The sequence below is a fragment of the Talpa europaea genome, assembly GCF_964194135.1.
Source record: "Talpa europaea genome assembly, chromosome: 12".
Lineage (NCBI taxonomy): Eukaryota > Metazoa > Chordata > Mammalia > Eulipotyphla > Talpidae > Talpa > Talpa europaea.
This window is the reverse complement of record NC_140079.1, coordinates 596018-623209: the sequence shown is the minus strand read 5'-3', so window position 1 is coordinate 623209 and position 27192 is coordinate 596018. Positions and strand designations below refer to the sequence as shown.

The following is a 27192-nucleotide window of genomic DNA, read 5'->3' as shown; positions in this document are numbered from 1 at the left end:
CCCGCTCCTGTAGGCGTCTGCCTGGACCAGACCACTCTCCTCCCGACCGCCCAGGGCACAGCCCGGGTGTGGGGACCGAGTGCGCTTGGGCGCCTGCAGCCGGCACGGGCCCCACCCCCGCTCCGGGGTTTAGCTTTCCCCAAGCCGGGCTTTTGCGGGGCACACTCCAGGAGAAGGTCCGTAGGCCAGGGACTTGGCTGTCTCCCCAGCCCCTCCGTGCGCCCCACTCACTGTCGGGGCCCGCGTCCCAGCCGCCCTTGCGGATGGAGTCGCAGTCCGAGCGGCAGGGCGACACGGTGGGCAGGTTGGGCGCCACGCTGCACACCACCACGCCGCGGCGCGCCGGCAGGATGCGTGGCGACTCGGGGTGGAAGGTGGTCATCTCCTGGTGCTCGGCCCCCAGCGCGTCGGCGGCCTTGTCCAGGTTGCCCCTGGAGTCGCTCTGGAAGCAGGGCGTGTAGGCCATGGGGCGCACGGGCACCTGCGGGGGCTCCCCGGCGCGCAGGCCGCGGAAGGCTGCGCCGTTGGTCTTGCGCAGCAGCGCGGCGGCCGCGGGGTCCCGCACCAGCGCGATGTTGTTGCGCGAGTAGTGCTTGCGGAAGACCTTCCTGCGGAAGGCGGCGAACACCGCCACCAGCACCAGGATGACCAGCAGCACCGTGGCGAGGCCCACCAGCTCCTCCTTGCCCACGTAGGCCTGGCCGGCCCGGATGTCGGGCACGAGCACTGGCCGCAGCGCGCAGCGTGGGCCCACGAAGCCACGCGTGCAGTTGCAGGCGAAGGAACCGAACACGTTCACGCAGGCGCCCCCGTTCTCGCACTCCTCGCGCGCGCACTCGTCCACGTCGTCCTCGCACCTGCGGCGGACACGTGTGCTCAGCGCGGGGAGGGGCGTCCCTGTGCCCCACACCCAGGCCACCGCCAGGCACCAGCGCCCCCAGCACTGCCTCCCGTGTAGCCGTGGCCCTTACCTGAGGCCCGTGAGGCCCGCGCCGCAGCTGCAGGTGAAGGCGCCGCCCGCCGCGTGGCAGGAGCCGCCGTTGCGGCATGGGTTGGGGAAGCAGGCCGTGACCTCCGCCTCGCAGTTCCTCCCGGTGAAGTGGGAGAGGCAGGCGCACTGGTAGCCTAGGGAGGGTGGCCCGTGAGCCCTGTGGGTCATCCCCCCCGCCCCCCCCACCGGCCTGTGCAGGGGCCACTCACCTCCCGACGGCAGGCCGCTGCAGCTGCCCCCGTGCTGGCATGGGCCGCGCGCGCAGGCGTCGGGGTAGAGCACGCAGCCCAGCCGGAGCTCGGTCAGGCCCACCACCTCGGCGAAGCTGCTGCGCTTGTTCTGCAGCGGCAGCTCGTGGCCGTTGAGCACCACGGCGTCCAGGCAACCCTGGAAGCCGCTCAGCACCGGTGCGGCCTGCGCCTCCGCCGCGCCGCCCACCTGCACCTGCGCCCCGAAGTACACGGCCGTGTCAGCGCGCAGCTTCTGGAAGTAGAGGGGCGCGCGGCGGCGCTCCACGTAGCTGTCGTCCAGGGACAGGCTGGTGGAGTTGCGGTTGAGCTCCAGGGACACCCAGTGCCAGCTGCCGTCGTTGACCGCGCGGCCCGAGATGCCCAGGATGCCCGGGCCCGTGCCGCAGTCCAGCTGGAACCACAGCTTGCCGTCCACGATCTGCGGAGGGGCACGCCACGTCAGGCGCCCGCGCAGGGTCCTGGCCCGCCCGGCCCGCCCGGGGCACCTCCTCTTGGCCGGCAGGGGTGACGGGGGAGCAGGGCAGCGGCTCAGGTCCACCTCCAGGTGGGGTGCGCCCCAGAGCCGCGTGCAGTGTGCTTTCACGGCGACAGGTGCTGGGGGCTGAGCACGAAGCTGGGGGGTTTCTGGGGCTGGAGACAACCCTGCGTGGGCCATGCGGAATCTTCTCTGGCCGGGTCTCCAACAGGGTGGTGGGGCACAGGCGTGAGGCCCAAGGGCTGTGCCGTGGGCCCCGGCCAGCCCCGAGGGAGGTGCACACACGGGCCGCTGCCCCGGGTTGGGACCCCTCCACCCCTCCACGTGCCGGACACAGGGCCCCAGCGCCTGTTACCTTGAGGGTGAGGCAGGGGCCGGCGCGCGTGTGCATGACGACCCCGGAGCCCTGCAGGGTGCGCAGCCGCAGCGCCAGCCGGAAGGCCTCCTCCCTGCTGTCCTCCGAGAGCCGGTACTTGATGTAGCTGTTGCCCGCGAAGCTGAGCGACGAGTGTCCTGAAGGGGCCGGGGAGAGGACGGGCGGCTGCAAACACCCGCTGTGGGGGCAGCCACGCGCCAGGCGGGGCGGCGGGGGTCGTGGGGGGCGAGGCGGCGGACCAGGCCTGCGTGTGGGAAGGGGTCGGCGGCCGGGATGTGCGCGTGGCCAGCTCTGGGCTCAGGCTGAGCCGGGGCCGCCAGCGGGACCCTCCCCTCCCCGCAGCTGCGTCCGGGCGCCTGCAACGGGAGCGCCCTGGCTGCCGCGGTCAGGACCCTGGGCCGGGTGCCTGGGCCCCGAAGCTCAGCAGAGAGCTGGGCCAGCGGCGGGCACGACCGTCTCTGATTCGCGCTGAGAGCCCTGTCAGAGCCACCCTCGCTTCCTCCTCCGAGGCCGGCTGCCGAGCCCCAGGACAGCCCCTCGCGGGCGCGGGCCCGGGAAGCACTGAGACGGGGCCGTCAGGGTCGCGGGTGGAGACATCCCACACACGGAGTCCCCTCTGGGGCCACGGCTGCCTCTGCGTTCCGGGACCCGCCTGCGCCAGGGGCTCCGGACTGGTGGCTCAGCCCCCCGAGTGGCCTCTGCTCCGCGCTGTGGCTTCATGTGGCCATGGCAGCCCCAGAGCGGGCCAGGGAGCTGGATCCGCGACCCGAGCAGTGGCCCCTGCTCTCCCTGACGTGGCAGCCTCACCACGACCGGCCCCGGGAGCGCAGTCCCTGTCCTGGCAGCGCCCGGCACACCTCCCCAGCAGCCAGGCTCTCGCTGGGGCCCACTGGGAGGAAGTCGAGTGGACCTGTGCTGTCGGGGCCAGCATCCTGACTCAGGCGAGGCGTGGACCCCGTCCGCACCTGAGCACTCGCCGAGCTTCCCCGGGGGACACTGGCACAGGAACGGCCGCGGGCTGGCCTCGTAGCCCACGCACTGCATGTCTCCCGGACACGGCTTCTCCACGCAGGGGTCGTCGGCGCCCGGACACAGTCCTCCTGCCACAGAGAGAGCCACGGTCAGTGCGAAGGGGGCAGGGCGTGGCCAGCCACGGAGCTGCTCCGGGCCGAAGCTGCAGCGGGAGTTGCCCCCTGACCAGGGCCGGGGAAGCTGCAGGGCTTCCCAGAGCGGGCGCGGCGAGGACTGGAATGCCCCCCGAAACTCAGGGTGGACTGATGTGGCTTAGAAGAGTGTGCGGTTCAGGGAGGGGGGCTGAGGCCCCTCCAGGAAAAGCTTCTCCAGAGTCCTGTCAGAATGAGCGTCCCTGGGGGGACCCCCCCACCCGCAGAGGCAGGTTCATCACGGAGACGGGCCGGACCCCTGGGCCGGAGGGTGGGAGGGCGGGTGAGCTCGCCCTGCGGGGCCTTCTCTGGGCTCGGCCTGTGGCTGCGTCAGGCCGGGGCTGCCTGGGGGCCGGGCTCCCTGCGCGCAGCGGCGCCTGCCCCGGCCGCGCCTCCACACTTCCCGCGGCTCCCACAGCCGTGGCCTCCCCCCTCCCCACCGTGTCTGCCCGCGAGCCCCCAGACTCAGCCTCTGCCGCAGACGTCGCAAGGGGCAGCTGCTTCTGGAGAGGGAGACATTTCTGAGGAAAAGCCTGACCGGTCTGATGTGCTGGGCCGCGTGGCCCTTGCGTCCTAACCGCCCGCCCCCCCCGCCCGCCCCCGCCCGGCCCCTGTCCTGGTCCCGGTGGCTGCGCCCTGCCAGCTGCAGGCGCCCGGGACGGGGAGGCTCCTCTCCGCCTGTCTGAGGCTCACACCTGAGAAGAAGGCCCGGAGGGAGGTCCCGGGAGCACCCGCGAGGAGGCGGCACTCAGGCCCCAGTGGGTGACCCGCACCCAGCGTGACATGCTTCACGCACAATCAGGCTGCTCCCGGGGGGTGAGTTTAGGTGGGCGAAGACCACAGAGAAAGGGGGTACCCCCGAACAGCCTGCCGCCGGCTGCTCAGGCTCTCTTCACCCCTGGGTTAAAGCAAAAGCTGCAAGGCAGCTGGCGGCAGCCGGCCCCGGCTCCTGTTCCTCTGCTGGCCTCACGCAGACCCAGGTCCCAACCCCCAGCCCCAACCCCGCCCCACGCCGGCCCCGCGATCCCGCCGGGCGCACAGGAGCGGCGACGAGACAGGTGTGTCCTGGGTTTAACGACATTCGAGCGAGCCCGGCGGTGCTGCCGCCAGCGCTGGCCCCAGAGGCTGCTTTTCCTTTCCTCTAAACAGGCGTCCAGGCCGGGGTCTGCCTGCTGAGGCTCTGAACATCCTCTGGGGTCCCCCTGGTCCCCCTGCCAGAAGGCCCAGAGTGGGGCTCCAGCTCTGCTGTGTGTCCACTCAGCCACGCTTCGCGCCCTCGTGGCTCCAGAGAGCCTGAAGGCCGGGTGGTGAGTGACCGCCCCCAGCTGGACATGGATGTGGGCAGAGTGGCTCCTCCCTGGGGAGGCGGCTGCCACGACAGAGCAGGCTCCCGCAGCCAAATGGGGTGAGGGCACCCGCGTCCCCATGCTGGGCGGGAAGCCAGGCTCCTCTGGGACGTCCAGGGCCTTGCCCCCGTGGCCCCGAGCCCTGCCGTCCAGCCCTGGGGGGCGTTTAGCTCATGGACTGTCACCGGGTCGTCCAGGCCTGAGTAGGCTGCTAGGTGAGCAAGACGGCCTTGCCTGGCGGTCTGGACGCGGCCTGCTCTCGGCAGCCGTCAGGGCCAAGCGCAGCTGGAGCGACCCCAGCCCAAGGAGCAGGCTGCACGCCCCGCTCTGGCGGCCACCCCAGCAGGTGGTGGGAGCTGGTCAGAGAGTGGACATGCTTGCGGAAGGTGAGGCGGGTAGCCGTCCTCTCGGGCCTCCCTTCCCCGCTGAATCCAGCGCTGCTCTCCCCGGGGGTGTGGATGTGCCCCCTCAAAGGGGGCGAGCAGCCCAGGCGGGCACCTCCAGCCCAGGAGGCCCAGGGCGTCGGCACCGTGGCTTCCGGGAGGAGTCGGGGCGCAGGACGAGAACCGGACCCCACAGAGCCAGGGCTCCCTGGGAGTGCGCACCTGACGGGGTCCCGAGGGTGCAGCGCTGCCCCCACGCCCCCTCCAGGAGGCCCTGCAGTCTGCCTCCTGCCCCGCCGGTGGGCTCGGGCGAGTCCTTGGACCTGGCCTGGGGCCCCTGGCACCCACGTCCCCGAAAGCTCTGCGCCATCCACAGAGGGCTGTCCCCCGCCCCACCCGACCCTGCCCCTGGCTTCTCCCCGATTCTGCTGCAGACTCCCCTGCGGCAGACGCCAGGCAGAGCTCCCGCGGCCTTTCACTGGGGTGGCGCCCGGAGCGCGGGGATTAACGAGCTGGGTGGCCCCCGAGCCCTTGAGCCCGCCGTCCCTCTGGTAGCCCGCTCGCCGGCCTGGCCTGGGCACGTCAGTCTGGCCACAAGGAGGCCCAGGCGGCAGGGCGGCGGCTCTCACTCCACACGCGCTGGGCGCCTGGTGGGGAAGGCGTACCCCGGGCTGCGCGCTCCGGGCCCACACCTGGCCACAGTGGGGCCATCGTGGAGCGACACCCAGGAGAGGCGGAGAGAGGCCGGGACACGCCGGTCTGTGAGGCACTGAGGTTCCTCTGCCGCGCCTGCTCGCCCGGCGCTGCCGAGAAGCTTCCAGAGGGACGCGGCCAGGGCCCTGCCCTCCCCGAGAACATAAAGCCACGTTCTGCAAATGCCTCTCCCTGGACAGAGGCCTCCCAGCCACGCTCTCTCAGGTGGTACCAACGCCTTAGTCGAGGGCAGTGAACTCACGGCTCCCGGTCAGGGAGGGGCCGGCGGAGGGGCCAGCAGAGGAGCTGTGCTCTCCCGGGGCCAGGCAGGTGGCCAGCAAAGGCCGGGGCTCTGGCACTCAGCTTGCGCTGGCCTGACCTCGGCTGCCCAGGAGACTCCGCCCCCACGGTGCTCCCGGGCCTCGGGCCTGTCCTCCAGGCAAGCAGACCGGCTGCCCCCGCCTGTGCACAGCCCCCCGCTGCCCCGCTGCTGTCCGGAGTCTGGCACCCCTCGGCGGCCGGCACCTTCAGTGGGGTGCGGAGCCCACATGCCCCCCACACTGCCTTGCCCCCCTGCCGCAGGCCGGGCCGAGACGCTGGGTCTGCTCCAGCTGGCCGTACTGCCCAGGGGCAGGGCCTCTCCCCGCCACTCCAAGGGGCCCGCAGGCCCTGAAGCTGCCCTGGCCTTGGCCCCGTCCGCCGGCTCTCGCTCCCCGCCCGCTCCCAGCCTACTTCTCCTGCGGGGTGCAGCTCCACCCCAGCGCCCCCAGTGGCCTCCCTGGCTTCGGGGCTCCGCCTCTGCTGGGGCTCCGCGCGCGTGTCCGCCTGCCTGTGTGCTGGGAGCTGCCGGCTCAGGGCACGCTGTCCTGGCACCCCGCGCCTCCCTGCTCCCTCAGGGAGCCCCAAGGGCTCAGCGGGGGTGGGGGGCGGGCGCCCGGAGGCACGTGGGCGCGCTCACCGTTGCAGGCACAGCGCGCGCTCCTGTGGAAGCGCGGGCACACGAAGCTGGTGCGTGCCGTGCTGTAGGTCAGCAGCGCGTGCGAGTCCAGCGACAGCGTCTGCTCGCAGTGCTGCTCCTGGCAGTCCAGCCCCGAGCAGTTCTTCTCCAGGATGGCGGCAATGCGCACCGTGCTCTCCAGGTGCCGCCGCGCGCCCGACAGCTTCTGGATCAGGTAGGCCGGCTTGTAGAAGTCGCGGGGGCGCCTCTCCACGGCGAACAGCATGTCCAGCTGGCGTGCGCCGGGCGCGGGCTGGATGCTGGCGATGCGCAGGCTGTCCTGCTTCTGCGTGAGCACCGCGGCCCGCAGCGCGCGCCGGAAGCCGTGCAGGTGCAGCCCCACGAAGTCCTCGGGGGACACGTCCTCCAGGCGCAGCGTGACCGTGTGCGGCAGCATCTCGCGCGCCAGCTGCTCCACGTGCACCACCACGCCCACCGGCACCTGGAAGCGGCCGTCGCTCACGGACACGTTCAGCACGTACTTGCCGCTGTCCAGGCCGCCCAGGGCCGTGATGCGCCCGTCGCGGCTGTCCACCTTGAACAGGCTCTTCTGCTCCGACGTTAGCGTGAAGGTGAGCGTGTCGTAGGCGTCCTGGTCGGCGGCGTGGACCTGGCCAATGACGCCCCCGGGGAAGTCGTCCTCCAGGGCCACGACGAAGACCTCCAGGGGCGTGGCCGTGGGCCTGTGCACGCTCTCCTGGATGACCCGCACGTGCACATAGGTGTGCGAGGCCTGCTGCGGCCGGCCCGAGTCCACGGCCTGAAACAGCCGGGGGAGAGGCAGGCTGAGGGCAGCCGAGGCGGCCCCACGGCCCCTCCGGCCCTGTCCAGCATCCAGTGGGGGTGATTTGCCACGCTGGCCAGTGCGGACACAGCGGGCGGGGGCAGGAGGACACAGGTGCCGCGGCCCTGGCCGGCAAGAAGTCTGTCTGGGATTCCTGGCGCTTCCCCGGGGCCTTTCCATACCCTTGGGAGACCTCCTGGGGCGGCACGGTCTAGAGTGAAAACTGGCTCCCCCGGGGAACCACGGAGCCCCTTCTCCTCCTCCCCGCCCCGGGGTTGGGCGGCCTCCCGATGAGACGGGGAGGGGCGCTGGGGAAGCCCGGGTGCACCCTGAGCTGCAGCCAGCCTCTGCGCCAGGTGGGGTAAGCGCCTGCGTCGCTGACCCCTGGAGTCCTTACACAAGACTGTGGCTGCTTTTGGGCAGTTCTCTGCGCCCCACTGGCCATCTGCCCCCCGTGATGGGCCCAGGGACCAGAGGGGCTGAGCGGACAGTCAGGAAGGAGACCTGGATGCCAGCTGGCCGGTCTCAGGACAGGGTGAGCTGGGGTGGGGGGCAGAGGTCGCCGCCTCTCAGCCTCACCGGAGTCAGGTGAGAAAGAGGCCAGGAAGGCAAAGGGCGACAGACAGGCCTGTGCCCGAGAAGGGCTGAGTTCAGTCTGCGAAATGACCTTGGAAGGTCAGACCTGGAGGAGCAGCCAGACACCCCCTGGGGCACAGGCTCGGGGGCAGGAAGCCGGCAGGGGGCGTGCGGGGCGGGACTGGCAGCCGTTCTCACACTCCAGGTGAGGCCGACCAGGCTGCGGTCAGCCACTGTCCATCCCCCCAGGGGCAGCTGCCAGGAAAGTCTGGGTCCCAGTGAGGTTCCATTCATACAGAGCCAGGCCAGGGCTCGCCTGGGGTTTAGAGGGCGGTCAGAGGAGGGACGCGGCCTGGTGGGCACTGTAGTCAGGGACGGGTCAGAGGCTGAAGCCCGAGGGCGGCGCAGAGCAGGGAGGTGCCGGCTGGTGAGGCCCATGCTGGGTGAAGGCCGACTGACACGTGGCCAGGGGAGGAGGCCGTCTAGTGTCTACCAAATCCGGGCTGTGGAACCTGCTCCCTGGGGCCAGCGAGGCTGTGCTGGCCATGCAGCGCTCTGCGGGCTCCACCCGAGACAGGTGCCAGCCGTGCTCGGGCAGTGACCCTCAGGCCATGGTGCAGGGGCCACACGGGAGGGATGCAGGGCCGCACATGCAGGGCACAGGCACTGTCCCCACCCCAGGACATGGGTGCCCCGGGGGCCGGTGTGGCCGTGACAGCCCCTCAGCTTCTTGGAGGGGGCCTCGGCGCTGACAGCTCAGCCTGGGCATCCGTGGGGCGCCTGCCATGGCTCCGAGCCAGTCCACCACGCCTGCCCACAGGCTCCTGCTGGGTTCCCTTGAGGATGCTGGGACTCCGGGCCCTGGGGACCCAGCGGCCAGGATGCGGCAACTGCCGCTCTCCCCCAGGGACGTCCTCCCTGCCCCCGGCCCCCTCCGCCCGGGCGGCTTCTACGGGTGTGAAACAGCCTGAGCTGAAGCCCCGCCGGCCGCACCTGCACGCACAGCAGGAACTCGGGCGCCTGGGCCTGCCGGAACACCACGGCCGAGCGCAGCGTGCCCTGCGGGTCCACGGCGAAGGCCTGCTGCTCGTTCCCCGACAGGATGGCGAAGGAGAAGGGCGGCCCGTTGTGGAAGGAGTCCCTGTCGGCCACCACCAGCTGCACCACACTGGTGCCCACCGGCTGGTTCTCCTGCGGGAGGGCGGAGGAAGGGGCGCTGTCACCTGAGTTGCGCTCACAAGGCCCCGGCCGCGGGGGAAGGCAGGGCCAGGGCGTCCCGAGGGCAGCAGGTGTTCCCTGGGGCTCCGCCGCGGACGTCCCGGAGACCGGGGCCTGGTGTGCGCAGATTCCTCTGCAGCATTCCCAGGCGCCCGAGCCCACAGCTCTGCTGGGGCCGTGGAGGACTCTGTCGTCGAGGAGACGCCCGCTCCGCCACGCTTCTCGGGGGCAGAGACAGGTAGGGGCACCCTGGCTTGGGGGTGCTGCTCCGGGACCCCTGGGCCCCTGTTGTTGCCATGGAGACACAGGCCCGTCCTACTGCTTCCCGGGACCCGGAGACGCTGGGGGGGTCGCTGTCTGAGGGGGACATGCAGCACAGACCTCAGAGAGACACAGCCTTGGCACCCCTTAGTTTGTCCCTGCTCTCAGTGGCCGTCTGGTCATCGAGATCGGGATCCCGGGCCTCGGACACCAGGCCCCTGGAAGCTACAGCGGGAACTGGGTGGGCCCAGCCGGGACTGGACTGGGGCGGGCTGGAGGGGAGTGTGGGAGCCCAGTGCTGGGCAGCGTGGTCAGGCTGGTGGACGTGGCGTCACGTCCAGTGTGGAGCAGAAAACCGTTGTTTGGGGCTGGCAGACGGGGAGGGGAGGCTGAGAGCGGCCTGGAGGGGGGCCGGGGGGCTGCGGGAATGCTCGCAGCTGGGCCAGGTTCACTTGCCTTCCCTCTGCCCATGAAGCCCCTGAACTCGGGGTTGATCCTGAGGCCAGAGTGGACCCGGCGGCTGGTTCTCCAGCGTCTCCGGACCCCAGGTGAGGAGGGGTCCCCTCCTCTGTGTGCCCAGGAGGCGACCCTGCACTGGGCCCACCTGCTGCCCTTCGGTTTCCAGCTCTGGACACGCGGGTGAGATGCCCCGTGCCAAGAGCTGGGGCAGCTTTAGAATCAACTCGGAGGCAGGAAGAGGGTGCCCCCGACGGCAGGCCCGGCGGTCAGCGCTGTGCGGAAGGCTTGGGCTGACCTCCAGGGCCGGGGGCAGAGCTGTGTTTGCAGCGGACACAACTGCTTCCCAGGCCCTGCCACCCCTTCCCTGTGCCGTGGGGCCAGGGTGCGGGCACGACCTGGAGCGGCCCTCCTGGGGGGCGTCTGCCGGGGACTGTGGGTGAGCGGCGGCTCCGGCCCTGGCCCATAAGCGTCCAGCGTGGGGCGGCAAGAGGCCGGGGTGGCTCACCTGGATCACGGCCGTGTAGTTGGTGGGTGTGAACACCGGCCCATTGTCGTTCACGTCGGAGATGTCGATGTTGACGGTGGTGGTGGCCGACATGGTGGGAAGGCCGCTGTCCACGGCCCGGACCAGCAGCGAGTATCCAGACACCTGCCAGGTCAGGGCTGGTCAGAGGGCAGCCTGCTCTGCCCGGGCGACGGGCTCACGGGCTCGAGCTGGCCGGCACCCTCGGGGCCCCAGGCCAGGCCGCCTCGGCCACAAGCCAGGTTTGGGCCTTGTCCCGCCCGTGGCTGACCTGTGCCCTGCAGGTGTTGAGAGCGTTCCGGTCTCCACCCAGAGAGGCCAGTAGCACCTCTGCCCACTCGGGCCACCGTCCAGTGTCCCCTGGGGGGCCCGCCCAGCCCACTCCCTGCGCAGGCCATGCCCAAGCAGTGGCCGTCGCACAGGCCGGAGGGCACAGCCCCGGGGCCTTCTGCTCTCAGCGCTGACACGCGCTTCTTCTCTAGTCAGTGTACGCTGCAGACGCGTGTTTTTGGTTCCAAAAGACAAGGTTCAGGACCTGGTGGAAGTGGGCACGGGCCTCTGGCGCATACTCTCTGCTTTTTCTCTGAAGTCTCTGTGGCCAGACACTGGCCGCCCCAGGGGCAGCAGACTCATTCAGTGTCCAGCCCCCACCCGGTGCGGCGCGTGAGGCACTGAGACACCGCCCAGCCCCGCCCCACGGGACTGGCCTGACGCCAGGGAGGGGTGTCGGGGAGAGCCAGGCGCCTACCCGCTCCCGGTCCAGTTTCTTCTTGACCCTCACGAGTCCCAGGACAGGATCCACGGCAAACTCCTCGTCCCGATCACCACCCGCAATGGAGAAGCGGATCTGCGCGTTGGGCGGGCTGTCCGCATCCTCGGCGAGCAGCTGCCAGGGCAGAGCAGACGGGGCGGGGGTGACAGAGCCGGGCACGGTCCGCTCTCAGGGCCCAGCCGATGGCTGCAGAGCCCGCAGGACCCCGTGCCCAGGGCTGCCCGATCCTTCGGCGCATCTTTACAGCAGGCCGTCCGATGCCGACCGTCTGACGGTCTTCAGTGAGGACAGAGGCAGAACTGACGGCAGAGATGCCGCCGTGGCCTCCCGCGTCCACAGAGGGTCAGAGAGGCCACAGGTGGACGCCGGGGAGGACCCCGCCCCCAGCAGACGGGCGCCCCCAGTCTGCCCCACCGTGGCAGTGCCGCAGCCTCCACGAGTAGGAGGTGGTGGACGCTGCCTCGAAAATACTCACGCCCCAGCGGGCTGCGGGCGGCTGGGAGGGGTGGGGGCTGCCTCAGGGTGGTGGGGTGCCGAGCACAGGGCTGCGCCTCACAGAGGCGCCTGCAGTCCTGGCGCCCGCGGCCTCTGAGGACATGCTCCTCCATGCTGGCCTTCGAGCTGCGCAGCCCCGGGCCGAGCTCGGCGAGGACGGCTCCTGTGGTGACCGTGTGTGACGTGCAAGCCCGCGTGTCACGTGTGCCAGGGCATGGGAGCCCGTGTGCTGCGGGTGCACCGTGCATACATGCAGATGTGCACAGGCGTGCACGCCACACAGCACACGGCATTGCGCATAAGTGCACACATCATGCGTGTCTGTGCATGTCTCACACGCACACTGATGCGCACCACCACACATGTCACACGTGCACACACGTGGCCTGCAGTGCCGGTATGTCACGTGTGCACAGGTCTGCAGGGCAGGTGTCTGTGCGTGTGCACAGTGCCACGTGTGTGCAAGTGTGACGGTGCCACAACACACCACGCATGCCCACAGCGTGTCATCCGCGTGCTCGCACATGTGCAGGCCCCCGCTCACGCCAGGCCCCTGGGACTCACCAGGACGACGGAGGCCCCGACTGCGGCGTCCTCGCTGACGACCGCGCTGTACACGTCCTGGCTGAAGGCGGGCGGGTTGTCGTTCACATCCGTGAGCTCGATGCTGACTGTGGCCAGGGCGCTGAGGGCCGGGGTGCCCCCGTCTTTGGCTTCTACCACCAGGTAGAACTTCTTGCAGGACTCATAGTCCAGGGCCTCAGAGACGGAGATGCCCCCTGGGAAGAGGAACGGGGGCTTTAGGTTTGGGGGGCGCAGCGGCAGCGGGCGGGCCGGGGTGTCCCCACAGCGCCCTTCTGGGCATGCGCCGCACTGCACATTGCCGGGGCCGCGGGGGCAGCTCCCAGGCCAGGCCCTCTCCCCCGACGGCCCCGGCCCGAGGCGAGGGCACACGCTCAGGCCCAGGCAGCGTCGCGCTGAGCCGGGGCCTCTCCTGAGCAGGGACCACCCTCGGGCTTGGCTTGCAGCTGGTCTTGTCATCGGTGCTCCTGTTCGGAGTGCCCCCCAGCGTTCCTGAGCGGACAGGATCCGGCTAGACAGACCCGTGGGGGCCCCGCACAGCCCCACCCACCCGCACGCGTGCGCCGGCTGCCCTCCCTGGCCAGGTTTGGGAGCCCGGAGCTGCTGGCCTCCCCCGAGGCTGCCTGGGTGAGGCCTGTGACTGGGGGAGCCCCAGGCACGTCCACACGCTCAGAGAGACACGAGGGTGGCCGGCCCCACCCCCGGTCATGTGCAGCCCCGTCTCCCCCCGGGGCCCAGGATCCTGCAGCCCCACACGGAGTCTGGGAGCCCAGGCTGGAGGGTCTTCCCAGCGAGGCCTGGGGGGCGGAGCGCCCAGGGCGGGGGAGGGCGGGGCGCGTCTCCGGGGTGGCCTCACCCACCTGTCCGTGGGTGGATCCCAAACTTGCCAAGCTCGTTCCCCGAGCGGACGAGGTAGGTGATCTCCGCGTTGGTGCCGATGTCTCTGCTGGCGGCAAAGACGGTGAGGACTGGGGTGCCCGGGGCCGTGTCCTCGGGCACGGCCGCCAGGTAGTCCCGCCGCTCGAACACGGGGGGGTTGTCGTTGACGTCCAGGACGGTGATGGCCAGGGTGGCCAGGGAGGACAGGGCGGGGCCGGGACCCTGGTCGCTCGCCTGCACGCGGACGCTGTAGGAGGGCTGCAGCTCCCGGTCCAGCGGCCGCTCCAGGATCACCAGGCCGGACGCGCCGTCGATGGAGAAGACGCCGCCCGCCGAGTCGGCCAGCGAGTAGGTCACGCTCCGGTTGGCGCCTGCGGGGGACGGGCCTGAGTGGCGGGGGCCGCGGGTGGGGGGGTCTGTGGGGGGCTGTGTGGGAGGCTTCATGGGGCACAGATCTGGGTTCAGGGCCACAGCAAATCTGAAGTGGCCCCGAGTGTCCAGGTGGTGGTTCAGGAGGCTGGAGGCCACGGAGCGTCCAGGCTGGAGCTGGACCAAGGCCCAGCACACGATGGACTCGGAGCCATGAGAAGGGAGAGGGTGCGGGTGGGGAGGGGAGAGCAAAACCCAGGGCTGGAGCAGGGCGCACTGGCTGGGGTGTCCGGCCGCAGCCCACACGCGGCGCAGTGGGCAGACGGGCTCACCGTCTCCGGCAGAGGGTCCCCTGGGCCCCGACGGCTGCGCAGGATCTGGGGAGCACTCCCGCAGCTGGAGCAGCCCCGCCCGGCCCCCCGGAGGCTCGTCCGTGCAGGTCGGGGCCGGGGGGTGGGGGGTGGGGGGGGGTCCGGGCCTTGCCAGGGTCCGGCCTCTCCTGCGGGGGCGCCTCGCCGGCTGGCAGCACAAAAACCTCACACCTACTCAACGTGCCGCTTCCCGTGAGCCAGGACTCCCCGCGGGCAGCGGCATCGCGGGGGGCGTAAACCACCTCACGGGCTTTAAGCCCAGGTCGGCCCTAAGAGCTCGTCCTCGGTGCAGTTCCAGGGACTCCCCCTCCCGCGGGTCCCCTCCTCCGCCCCAGCCCTCCCTCCACAAGCCCCCGCCCAACCGTGGCCAGGGCAACGGCAGCCGCCTGGGGCAGGGCGGGTGGGGAACAGCCGCCTTCCCGAGTCCTGCCCCGAGCCAGGCCTGCGTGGGGCGTGGCTCCTGCTGTTCCTAGGGCGGCAGCAGGAGTGGCTTCTCCAGCACCCTGGGGCCCACCTGGAGTTCTCGCACCGCCCCCCCCAGCCAGTGCAGGTGCGACCTGCGCCCCCCACACCCCACTCCTCTGGGCCGCAGTCCCGGGGGCTGTCATCCGCGTCTGCTGGCGCCTCCAGCCTGCTGACCGGGCTGGCCCAGGCCACACAACTGTCTGGCCCACTCCCTGTGGTGCGGGCAGTTGAGCGCAGCGCTGTGGAGCTGTCCGCAGCCTCTGCAGCGCCGGTTTGATCCCCGCGGGCCGGCGAGGGTCCCACATGGCGCGCAGACCTCTCCTGTCTCCCCGCTGCTCCCCTCAGCACTGTGTTTCAGTCCGTCTGCCTGTTCTGTGCCCCGCTCTGTCTCTGGTGGATCCTCTCACCCTCCTGCGCATCTGGCCTGTATCCCGGTTCTTGTGTAAATAAATAAATCTTAAAAAAAAACCACTGTCCGGCCCAGCCTCCTGCCAGCACGTGCTCCCCCTCGGGCCGGGGGGCTGTCCCAGGAGACGGCGACTTCGGGCTGCTGCAGGGACCGGGGCGCACGGCTCATGTGGGGCCGGGGCTGGGTTTGCAGGAGGCTGCTCTTGGCAGCAGGGCCTGCCGGGCTGGTGCTCTGCAAGGGCCCTTCGCTGGACAGAGTCACAGGGAACCTCCCTCCCCTGCTGCGCCCTGTGGCACGCCTGCCCGCAGCCGCGTTCATGCTGCGTCAGGAGGCCGGGGCCCGTACGCGTGAAGTGCTGGGGCTCCGGTGGCGTGAAGTGCCCGAGTCCCCTCCTTTGCTCGGTTCCTGACCCCTCTTTAGCCCCAGCTGCCCTGACGTCTGTGTCGATTCATCGTGCGTGCTTCCGCCAGCGCCTGCGCCCGGCAACGGCCTCTTCACACCGGCGACGCGGGCGAGGGGCAGCACGTCCTCGCAGGGCCTCCGCGTCTACCAAGCGTGGCGTCAGTGTTCAGGTCAGCACAGGCCGCGGCCAAAGGCTGAGGGGCAGGTGGGCTGCCCAGAGGGCAGCAGCAGCGGCAACAGCCTGGCACAAGCAGGACAGCGCAGCAGCGGGACGGTCCCGAGCCATGGCCCCAGGGGCTGCTCGCCCTTGGCGCCCTCGGTCGGGCCTTCTCCAGCCACCGCAGCTGTTTCCTCTTCCTCAGAGCCCCGCAGACCTGGAACGAGCCTGGGAGCCGCGTTCTGGTCTCTGGGCCGACGAAGAGCCCCGGGGGGCCCACGTAGCCGGCAGCGGCTGTCGGCCTGTCTCCAGGCCACCAGAGGCCGGTCCCTGTCCCTGGACTTGTGAGGTCCTGCTTCCCCGCAGCCAGGCCGGCCGGCCAGGCGGTGAGTGCGGACCCGGCCAGGCTCCCGCCGCACCAGCTCCCTCCCCTCCTCCAGGCCCTGCCTGGTAGAGGCGCCGCAGGAGACGCCAGCTCCTTAAAGCTAGAATTCTAATTCAAGGCAACCTTGAAAAATCGCTTAAACCTTGAAACTTCACGTCTGCCTCAGTCCCCGCCTCAAAGTCGAGTCTGAATTACTGGGAGCCCCGTTCGTATGATCTCGTCCACACCCCCAGAGCTGCAATGCGCCGAGACCGTTTCCTGACGCACCTTCGAGCAGGCGGGTCTGTGGGATCGGGTGGCACCACGGGGACGGGCGTCCTCCTGGCTTCACCCAGCTCGGCCCTGCACAGCGTGTCCAGGGCTGCCCCTCGGCATCGGGGCCTGCCGACGAGGAGCCAGCAGGACTCTCAGCAGCCACCGGTGTCTCGGGACAGTCACAGAGCCCCTGGGCCTGCGTGTTTTCAACTGATCATCGTGTTTTCACTTTTCCGTTACCCAATATTTTCCTTCCAGCTCAGAATTAAACAACGACGACGAGTCCACAAAGGCCCGTTTAGCACAACAGACGCCCCCGCCCCCTGCGGCCCTGGGAGGGAGCCCGTCCGTGCTCCCCGCGGCACCACGTGTGTCCTCAGGGCTGCCGACCTTACACCCGCCCCTCTGCCTCACCGCGCCTCGTGTGAAGCGTGTTTGGACACCAGCCTTATCAGTGACTTTGCATCCTCGTCCACCGTCCCCCACCCGCCTGCATAGTAAGGCCGGTCCCGGGAGCAGAGGCCTGGGCAATCCGGCGGGCTTTGCCCCGGGCACTGCCCTCAGGCAGGGTTGCCGGCGTGCCCTGAGGTGGGGGTGCAGTCTCGTGGGAGGAGGTGGGATCTTGTAAACGCAGCCACAAGAGCGAAGTGCTGGGGCCCGAGGAGGGCGGCGGCTGCTTCCTCCTAAAGGCTGGGCCTCGGCAGCAACGACCCACCCGCTCCCTGGTGACCTGGTTCCTCCGGCACGCTCTCAGGTCCCAGCACAGAAGGAGCCGCCCTCGCGTTCCCAGCGTGTTCCCAGCCGGGCCTGCCCAGCGACTCACCCAGGTCGGGGTCCACGGCCTGTACCCGGGCCACCAGCGCCTTGGGGGCCGTGTTCTCGTAGACGCAGGCCTCGTAGCGGGCGGCGGAGAAGACTGGGGGGTTGTCGTTCACATCCTGCAGGTGCAGGCTCAGCCGGGACTCGCAGGACCTGCCGCCCCCGTCGGTGGCCCTGGCGACCAGGCTGTACACGGGGACCCTCTCCCGGTCCAGGGGCGCCAGGGTCTTCAGCTCCCCTGCGGAGGCAAAGGAGGCGAGGTTGGCCGGGCCCCGCGGACATGGCTTCCGAGGAGCGCACGCGCCCGGCACACAGAGCCCTGCCCAGGCTGGACAGGACGCTTCGCTCAAGCACCCCTCCCTCCCCGGACACGGAGCCACGTCAGCCACGTGAGCGTCAGGGAGCCATGTGCAGGATTTTGGACGCGGCTACGCTCCAGCGCAGCCTCCAAGTCACCGAGGCCAACGCCAGGCCCTGGCCCTTCTTTCTGCCACGTGGAGGCCTCACTCAGCAGCTTGGGGCCAGCCGCATCCGGCTTTCTGCTGTGAGGATGGATGAGCTGAGAACTGACCTCTCCTGAGTCCCCGAGGGTCATTCACGCATCACCCGAGGCCCCAAGGGCAGGCCCCTGGGCTCCCAGACTGGCCTCCGGCTTTCAGAGGAAAACGCAGAGGCCTCCGGAGGCCCGGAGCCAGCGCCCACAGTGCTGGGGATGTGTGGCCGGAGGGGCCAGCGGAGGGACCGCACGTCTGTGGGGGGGGCGCTAGCAGCCAGGCTCGAGTGGCCTCTCCGGCCCCGCAGGCAGGCGGTGCAAAGCTGCGGCCGGGTCGGACTTGGGGACTGTCTGGGCTCAGAGGCTGCCGGCGCCCCCGACCTTGCCACCGCCCCTCCCTGCTCCCCGCTGCCGGCTGGGCCCAAACCCCAGAGTCCTGGGGCTTTGCAGGGGGACACGCAAGGCCGGTACAGCCAGCTCCAGCTACCTCCAGACCCTTCTACCTCCAGGCCCTCCTTGCAGCCCCTGCGGCTCCACTCCCACGTCCTCTCCCCCTCCGGCCCCCAGGGCTGGGTTCTTGGCTCCTCCACGTCACTCGTGCTGTGGCCACGCTCAGCCACCGCCCCACAGCCACAGCTTCCCAGGCCTGCCCACCCTGATGTGTTCACAGACTGGTCTCCAGAAGCGGGGCCACGGCACTGGGCTGCTGCGTCGGTCAGCCTGGGCTCCTGCAGCCGGGGCGTCTCCCGAGGGGCAGCTGACGGGGCTGGGGGCCCCTCAGCAGCTGTTGACATCCACTTGGCCCAAGGGGACCCTGGCCCAAGGGGGCCCAAGTGGGAGCTGCTCGCCTGTACCCCTGGGGGCCCCGGCGCAGAGCTGAGGTGGCTGCCTCTGCAGCACTTTCCTTGCAGCGGGTAGGGAGGCCACAGCAGAGCCCACATGCCGGCCCTGGCCCCATGCCCAAGCCATGCCGGCAGGGACTCCGCTGAAGACTGGATGGAGGCTGTGACCGGGCGGGGAAGGGCCTCGTGCACCGCCTGCGAGGAACCCCTCCCCCCAGGACCCTGGCACCGTCCTCTTGGGAGTGGCCGTGGCGTCCACACAGGGGCCACCCCACCTTACCGGTTTCTGGATCTAGAAAAAATTCATCGTTTCCAGGCCCGTGGAGCGAGTATCGGATCTCCCCGTTGGCCCCAGCGTCGGCGTCCCGGGCGCCCACCCGCAGGAGCACCTCGTCGGGGGCAATGTCTTCGGGGAAGGAAGCTGTGTACGTGACCTGGACGGGGCACCAGGTGGGCTGGTCACGGCGGGGCTGAGGGCCAGCGACACCTTCTGCGCGCCCAGCTGCCTCCCGCCCGCCCCCCCAGGCAGAGCACCGCCCTGCCCGCCACGCCGAGCGCCTAATGCACCCGGGGGCAGGCACAGCACGGGGACCGCCCCCCGCCCACCCGGAGTCTCGAGGGCCCTGGTCTGCTGGCCAGAGTCCTGGGCTCCTGGCTCTCAAAGGGCCAGACGAGCCCGGGCCAGGGAGAAGGGGTGGTGCCCCCCGCGGCTGCCCCCTCCATCACAGGCCGCGCGGGGGACGGGGGACGCAGCCGTCACGGGGCTCCAGGAAGGCCCCAGGCTTTGTGCGGCCAGTGGTTTCCGGAGCAGCAGGCGTCCGGCCCCACTGCGTGCGGCCAGCAGCCAAGCAGCCCGGGCAGAGCCGCAGCCGCCCTGGGGCAGGCCCTGGGCTCAGACACGCGTGTCCCAGCCGCGGTCCCAGGAGTCCCTGCCGGCCCGGGGGTGCCAGCCTCAGGCCACCGAGAGCAGCGGGAAGCCGTCCCCCCCCACCTGGTCGCAGACGGGGCTGTTGTCGTTCACGTCGGTGACGGCCACCTCCACCGCGGCCCGGGAGACGAACAGCCCGTCGGTGGCGGTGACGTTGAGCAGGTAGAGGCCCTGCTCCTCTCTGTCCAGCGGCCGCTTCACGTACACCTTCCACTCGCCCTGCACCAGCCCCAGCGCGAAGCTCCCGCGCGGGTCCCCGCCTGCAGGGGCGGAGAGAGGCTGTGCCGGGAGGCCTCCCCGCCTCCCCGGCCCGCAGAGCCCCAAGCGGACGCCTCCTGCCGGGGCCCGGGCGCTCCCCACGGACCACCAGAGTCGCGCCGACAGCACTCGGCCTCGAGCGGCCAGGCAGGGTGTCCTGTGTCCCCGCCGCCTCGCTGGCTACTGACTCTTGACCAGGGCGCAGCGTCCGCTCGGCCTCTCCCACCGGCTGCGTCACCGGCCACGCCAGGACCGCGCTGGGGCTGGGACCCAGGGGCCCGAGGGTCACTCACTCGAGCCGCGTCTGCAGCCCAGCACTGTGGCCGGCTCAGGGCCGCTGGCAAAGAATCCGGAGAGCGAGCACACGGGGAAGGGCCGGGGGCCGCGGACCCCACCCCGAGGGCTGAGCGCCGGGAGGAGATGAACGCAGACCCAGCCCGCCAGCGCTGCAGTCGCCAGGGCGGAGTCCAGAGAACACCCCCCCGCCCAGAACAGCCTCCCGGGATGTCCACAGCCCAAACCAGCAGGGAGAGGCCTGTCGGGCAGCTTGGGCCTGGGGGAAACCCCCTGGCCAGGACCCCCTTGTGTGATCACTGCTTCAGCCCCGCGGGTCTGGCCTCTGTGAAATGCCAGGCGCACCCCCGGCCCGCAGTGGACGCTAAGCCCGATTGATCGTCTGGGCCCACCCCGCCCACGGCCAGGTGGCCACTCTGCGGGCAGTGCCCACGGCCTCGGTGGGGGCCCTTGAAATTCTTGTCTGAGAATCAAAGTGTGAGAGAGTCAGCTGCCCTGGCACTAGCAGAGACCCTCGGGGGGCCGCCCCCCGCCCCCGCGCCAGGCTCCGCCTCCACGCCCCCCCCCGCCCGCGCCCCCCCACCACTCTGTACCCCGCACCACGACCCTGCCCCCGCCCAGCCCCGCCCCCAGGACCAGCCCCGCCCACCCCACCGCCCTGGGAACTGAACCTCCACAGGCAAGGGCCGGGCGGGTGCCGAAGGGGCACAGGGCGCAGGTGGAATGGGGGGCCAGAGCTAGAGCTGAGGCTGAAAGCATCAGGTCCCCTGAGGCCGAGGCCCCGCCCAGGCGCCTGCTTCATCCCTTCTCCCCTTGGAGAGAGTTGTCCCCACAGCGGGTCACACCGCAGGAGGGTTCCCCAAAGCCGGCCCGTGCCCCGGCCCCCAGCCCCCCCCAGCTCAGCCCCTCCCACGGCCGGGACCTGCCCACGCGGGAGCCACCTGGGACCACAGTCTGTCTCCACTCCCAGGGCCTCGGGGCGCAGCGCAGGGCTCCGGGGGACGGGCCCTGGCTCAGGGATCAAGCTGGCCCTTGTGGGGACTTTTAAACCGCAACAAGCACTCTGAAAAAGGAATCTTAGCTACGTCACCCCAAAAGCCGCTGTCTCCTCACCGAGCAGAGAGGTCTCAAGGCCGGCGCTGGCGGGCGCCGTCACAGCAGCCGAGCAACCCCACACGCAGGCCCAGCCGGCAGCGTCCACGCGGCCCGGGGACACCGGCCCCAGGAGCACGCGGGCCCCTCCCCGGCAGCGGTGGCCGGGGCCGCTCACCTGTGATGTGGTAGCTGACTTGGCGGTTGGCGTCGGAGCTGTCCCTGTCCCGCGTGCTGAGCACGGCGACCACCTGGCCTGGGGGGTCGCTCTCCTTCACCTCCCCCCGGCACAGCTCCCGGGCGAAGACGGGCGGGTTGTCGTTGACGTCGGTCACCCGCACGGACACCGAGGCGGTGGAGGACAGCGAGAAGGCCTCCCCCAGGTCGGCGGCCACCACGGTGAAGGTGAAGGCGGGGCCGGCCTCGTGGTCCAGGGCCTTCAGCGTGCTGATCCAGCCCGTGCTGCTGTCGATGGCGAACGCCTCCAGGGCGGCCGCGGGCTGGGCGTCCGCGAGCAGGGCGTAGGTGACCTGCCCGTTGGCACCCCCGTCCGGGTCGGCGGCCCGCACCTGCGCGAGCTGGGTGCCCGCGGGCATGCCCTCCATGACCACAGCCTCGTAGCGCGCGCTGTCAAAGACCGGCCTGTTGTCGTTCAGGTCCAGCACCCTGACGTCCACGTCCACGGTGACCACCACGTCCACTGTGTCCTGGGGGACGGTGGCCGCCACCTTGAAGTGGAAGGCTGGGGTGGCCTCGTGGTCTAGCCGCTGGTCGAGTTTGAGGGTGCCCGTGTCTGGCTCTATGACGAAGACGCCGCCCCCATTGTGCTCTGGCCGCTCCCCGTTGACGGTGCTGAACCTGGCGCTGCGGCCGGGCAGGATGCGCAGTGTGTCCACCGCGCTCCCGAGGGGGGCGTCCTCCGGCACGGAGAAGGAGTACTGGGGCTGGGGGAAGGAGGGCAGCGGCGTCTCTGGAGCCACGACGTGGACATAGACGGGCACGAGCGAGTGCCTGACCGGGACGCCCCCGTCCACCGCCCTGACGAAGAAAGACAGCACGGTGCTCCGCAGCTGCTGGAAGCTGCCCTTGGTGACCAGCCAGCCGCTGTCGGGGTCGATCTCCAGGAGGTCGGCCACGGAGACCGAGGCTTCGCTGTACAGGGAGTACGTGAGCCTGGCGTTGGCACCGTCATCGGGGTCTGTGGCCTGAACCTGGGCGACCAGGTGGCCACTGCCCACGTCTGCCCTGACGCTGGCCCGGTACTCCACGGCCGCGAACTGGGGCGCATTGTCGTTCTCGTCCAGCACGATCACCCGCACGGCGCAGAAGGCCACCCTCCCCCCACCATCCAGCGCCCTCAGGGGGATGCTGACGTCCGCCTCCAGGGGGTTTTCCCGGTCCAGCCGCTCGGTGGTCACGAGCTGCCCGCTGCCATCCACCAGGAACCGGTCTCTGGCGAAGTCGCTGAGGATGGCATAGCTGAGCTGCCCGAAGGGGCCCGGGTCCTCATCTGTGGCGCGGACGAGGGCCACCTTGGTCCCCGGGGCCGCGTTTTCCCTCAGCTCGGCCACCTGCGTGGTCTGGGCGAAGGCCGGGCTGTGCAGGTTGGCCCCGAGCACCCTGACGTGCACCTGCGCGGTGCCGGCGAACAGCCCGTCGGACACGGACACGTTGAGGCTGTACAGGGGCTCCATGCGCTGCTTCCGGTGGCCAGACAGGGAGAGGACGCCGCTCCTGGCGTCCATCAGGAAGCCCGCCCGGTCGTTGCCAGACAAGATGCTGTACTCCAGCCGGTCGGCGTCGGAGCTGTCCGCGTCCCAGGCCTGCACGCGGGTCACGAAGTGGCCCCGGGGCGCCAGCTCGCTCACGTAGGCCTCGTAGACGAGCTGGTCAAACGCAGGTGCATTGTCGTTCACGTCCATGACATGCACGTGCACCAGGACCTCGCTGCTCAGCGGAGGGACGCCGCCGTCGGCCGCCCGCACCCGCAGTGTGCAGTGTGGCAGCGCCTCGCGGTCCAGCGCCCGGGCCGTCAGGATCAGGCCGCTCGCGCTGTCCACGTGGAAGTGGTCGGAGCCGTTGTGCGAGGCCTGCACAATCTGGTAGTGCACAGCCCGGTTGTGGGCCGCGTCCGCGTCGCTGGCGGCCAGATGCAGGACGGGCGTGCCCACCAGCGCCGCCTCGGACAGCGTGGCGTTGTACGCGGGCTGCGCGAAGACCGGTGGGTTGTCGTTCACGTCTCTCACCAGCACATCCACAGCCACCTCGGCCTTGGCGCCCGTGAGAGTGTCGCTGGCTCGCACCGTCAGTCTGTATGCGGGCATGACCTCGTAGTCCAGGGGGCTGACCACCCGCAGGACGCCGGTGTCGAAGCCCAGACTGAACTGGCCGAGCGGGTCCCCGTCCACCAGGACGTACACGAGGCCCTGGCCCTCGGGGCTGCTAGCATTGACACTCAGCACCGGCGTGTCCAGGCCCACGTCCTCGTCCACGGACACGGTGTAGAAGGGCCGATCGAACACGGGCATGGCCTTGTTGACGACGGTGACGGGCAGCTCCACGGAGGTGGACAAGGAGGGCTCCCCGCCGTCGCTGGCCAGGATGGTGACGCCGTACTCGATGCTGGAGAGGTCGGCATCGAAGGCCTCCTTTAGGGTGACATCCCCCGAGTGGGGATTGATCTCAAAGTGGCCATAGTCGTCCTGCAGGACGTAGGTCACGGCTCCGTTTGCGCCCTTGTCTTTGTCGACGGCGGTCACCTGGTAGATGAGCGTCCCTGGTGCGGCGTCCACCTGCACGGCAGCGTAGTAGGGGAGGCCCACGAATACCGGCGGGTTGTCGTTGGCATCTTCCACGCTGACCCTGACCACCACCCGGGCCACGTGCAGGCGGCCCAGCTCGCGGCTGGCCTCCACCACCAGCTCGTAGGACTCCCGCTCCTCGCGGTCAAGGGGGACACCTGTGGTCTGGATGACCCCCGAGGTGGGTTTTATGCTGAACTTGTTTCCGGGGTTCAAGATGCTGTACCGCAGGGGCTCGTTGAGGCGGCTCCCCACAGCAGTCACTACGGCGACCTTGGTCACGTTGGTGCTGTTCTCGGGGACAGAGGCGGAGTATAGGCTCTGCGTGAAGCGGAGGCCACTGTCCATGGCCTCCTTGACCAGGACTGTGACCGTGGCCATGCTGGAGAACTTCCCATCCGACACCCTGACCACCAGCACGTAGCGGTCCTTGGTCAGGCTGCTGTTGCTGACGGTGAGCACCCCGCTGTCGGCGTCCATCAGGAAGTGGCCCGAGCCGCCCTCTGCGAGGCTGTAGGTCAGCTCTAGGGGCACCTCGGAGTCAGGGTCCGTGGCGCTGACGGTCAGGACCTCCACACCCACGTAGGTGGGCAGGAGCAGGATGGCCTCGGGCGCGGCCTGGGTGAAGGCGGGCGGGCTGTCATTCTCGTCCGCCACCTCCACGCTCACCTCCGCAGGGCTCTCGGCGGCCAGCTGGGGGCTGCCGCTGTCCCGCACGTGCACGTGGAAGAGAAAGCGGGCGACACTCTCGTGGTCCAGGGGGGCGATGGTCCTCACGGCGCCGGTGCTGGCGTCTACGGCAAAGACCTCCCTGGCCGCGGGCTCCAGGATCTGGTACACGAGCAGAGCGTTGCGGCCGCTGTCGGCGTCGGAGGCGCGGATCACCAGGGGGCGGCCGTCCGGGCCCCCCACGACACTGCCCACCGGGGCGGCCTCGCTGAGGCGGCCTGAGAACCGCGCAGAGAGGAAGCCCGGGGCATTGTCATTCTCGTCCAGCACCTGGATGCTGACTGTGGCGTTGGCGGCCACCCCCGCCATGTTGGTGGCCTGCACGGTGAGCTGGTAGGAGGGCGTGTGCTCAAAGTCCAGGCCCTTCCGTGTGCTGATGACGCCTGAGTAGGGGTTTATGCTGAAGACCCCGCCCGCGTTCCCGTCCCTGACCTCGTAGACCAGGGTGGACAGGCTGGCAGCGGAGACCAGGACCACCGAGGTCCCGACGTCCACATTCTCGCTCACTTCGGCCTGGTAGTCCCTGGGCGTGAACCTGGGGCGGGCGTTGTCAGACATGGTGATGGACACACGCACGATGGTGGTGGCGGACATGGGCGGGGAGCCCCGGTCCGTGGCCCTGACTGACAGGACGAACTGCCCCATCGCCGCCATGTCCAGCTCCTTGGCGACGGAGATGATGCCCAGGACGGGCTCGATCTTGAATGTGCTTCCCGTGTTCCCTGCAACACAGAAGCCAATGGGGACGGGTTACCCGGGCCACCGACTCCCCCCGTGTGGCCACGGCTGGCCACAGCAGCTCCGTGTCACCCCACCTCGCCCCAGGTCACGCCAGAGCTCCGTCCAGAAGGTTTCGAAATAGCCGAAAGGACTTTCCAGCGAGAGTGCGGACTTCACATCAGTGCAGCTGGGGGCTGCTGCCGGGGCTTGTCCTCCTGCACAGGCGGCGGGAAGAGGGCGGGGGGGGGGGGGCAGGCTCCACTGAGGCCGCAGGCAGGAACGTCCTGGCCTGGCTTCCAGCGGAGCCCAGGGGACGCCCTGATGACTGGAGGAGGGGCCGGCACGCCCGGGGCCTCCCGTGGGCACGCCACCGTCTGCAGGCTGTGGAGGCAGCGGGGGGGGGGGTAGGGGGGTCGGGGGAGGCTGGGGACTTGCCCTTCGGCTCTTGGAGACCCTCCAGGTGGGCCTACGAGTGACCTGGTACAAGGACGGGTGCGGCGGCCTGGCTGGCAGGGGCACGGGCAGGGCCAGGGAGGCTGGCGGGAGGGCCGAGAGCAGCCGGGGGCCTCAGACGGGCCGCATGGAGGGCGGGACACCCACAGCAGGAAGCCGCCACCATCGCACTAGGCAGCGTCCCGTGACCTGGCAGGTGTTTGTTTTTGAAAAAGGCATTTTGCCCGCTCGGTTACCGTGGAACCAGAAGCAATGGACTCTGGGGCCAAAATGTAAAACCACCTGCAAGACACCAGCTGCAGGCGGCATGAAACCCGAGAGCCGCCCGGCGGGGCAGCGGAGCCAGCACAGCCCCAGAGCCCGAGCCCATGCAGGAGGCTGCCGGCTGCCATCCAAAGCGGGGCTTTGTGGAAGGTTGCCGGCTCCTCATCTTCTGGTGTTTTGTTTTTTTTTTTTTTAAAGATTTATTTATTTATTTGCACAAGAACCGGGGTACAGGCCAGATGCGAGGGAAGGTGAGAGGACTCACCAGGGACAGAGCGGGGAGCAGAGCAGGCAGACTGACGAAATACACTGCTGAGGGGAGCAGCGGGCGGCAGGAGAGGTCTGCGCGCCATGCGGGACCCTTGCCGGCCGGCTGGGAATCAAACCTATGCTGCAGAGGCTGAGGGCCGCTTCACAGCACGGCACTCAACCGCCTGCGCCACCAGTGAGGCCCTCATTTTCTGGCGTTTTTAGCCCCAAACCATCATTCTAGCCTTCGTACTTTAATTCAACCCCTCACAAAATCGCTTGCAGTGAAACCACGGCAGGAGCCCCCAGCCTGGCACGGAGACAGGCGTTGGGTCAGATTCGACAGGCAGAATGTCGCAGAACGTTGTGGAAATATGTGAACTGAGTGTTCAAAAAGGACAGACCCAGGGCGGGAAGCAAGGCAGATGCTGGACAGCAGTGCCCGGCTCCAGCCAGCGTGGGCACTCCCTGTGGCCGGTGTCCCGGGCCGTCCCCCAGCTGCCTGTGAGCCACCGTCTCGCCTTATCGGCGTTTGAGTCTTAGGTCATCTCAAATTTAACAGAACAGGAGCCTGCACTTCTTGTCCTCCAGGCTAAGTGGGCAGGTCAGAGGCCACGGCACGGGGCCATCTGCCCTGCCGCGAGTCTGCGCTGTCCAGGGCCGCCAGGGTGCAGGCTTGTCCAGCCGGCAGTGGCCACGGGTGGTGGTGGCTGCGGCTACCCTGGCTGTGGTCCAGCCTCTCGGCGCGCACCGCTTGTCTCAGCCCAGGAAACGGAGATTGAGCACAGCTGGAAGACGCGCTCCCAGCCCCCTCGGACACCACCGAGCGGCCGCCCACCTGCTTCGATGCTGTACACCAGCTCGGCGTTCTCGCCCCGGTCTCTGTCCAGCGCCGTCACCTGCAGCACGGCCGAGCCGGGTGCAGCCGACTCGAACACAGACGCCTCGTACAGCGGGTGGGGGAAGCAAGGGCTGTGGTCGTTGGCGTCCTCCACGTGCACCGTCACGCGGGCCAGGCTCCTCCGGTACGGGAACTCCTGGTCCCGGACCTGGGCGAGCACAAGAAGCCGGGACGGGGCTGAGGCGGAAGAACACACACGCCGCCCCGTGGGGACCAGTGGCCGGGGCGAGGCCCAAGGCCCAGGCAGCGTGGACGCCGGACGCACCCCCGAGACAGGCCAGGACCATGCTTCGCGCCGGCTGACAAACCCCT

At 70.0% G+C, this 27192-nt stretch overlaps 1 protein-coding gene across 1 annotated transcript in view; it reads right to left on the bottom strand.

Moving 5' to 3' along the window:
- Positions 1–27192, bottom strand: part of FAT3 (FAT atypical cadherin 3) — a gene marked incomplete at both ends in the record, with an annotated part of 83473 nt that overhangs the window by 2884 nt on the left and 53397 nt on the right. Inside the window, 16 exons of the mRNA XM_084248506.1 lie at positions 228–857; positions 972–1125; positions 1201–1660; positions 2073–2230; positions 3059–3193; positions 6637–7435; positions 9029–9226; positions 10479–10622; positions 11245–11382; positions 12328–12542; positions 13206–13595; positions 16861–17094; positions 18472–18625; positions 19183–19379; positions 20942–25015; positions 26818–27028. Coding sequence (XP_084104632.1) covers positions 228–857; positions 972–1125; positions 1201–1660; positions 2073–2230; positions 3059–3193; positions 6637–7435; positions 9029–9226; positions 10479–10622; positions 11245–11382; positions 12328–12542; positions 13206–13595; positions 16861–17094; positions 18472–18625; positions 19183–19379; positions 20942–25015; positions 26818–27028 — 8291 coding nt within the window. The remainder of the gene's footprint in view (positions 1–227; positions 858–971; positions 1126–1200; positions 1661–2072; positions 2231–3058; positions 3194–6636; positions 7436–9028; positions 9227–10478; positions 10623–11244; positions 11383–12327; positions 12543–13205; positions 13596–16860; positions 17095–18471; positions 18626–19182; positions 19380–20941; positions 25016–26817; positions 27029–27192) is intronic.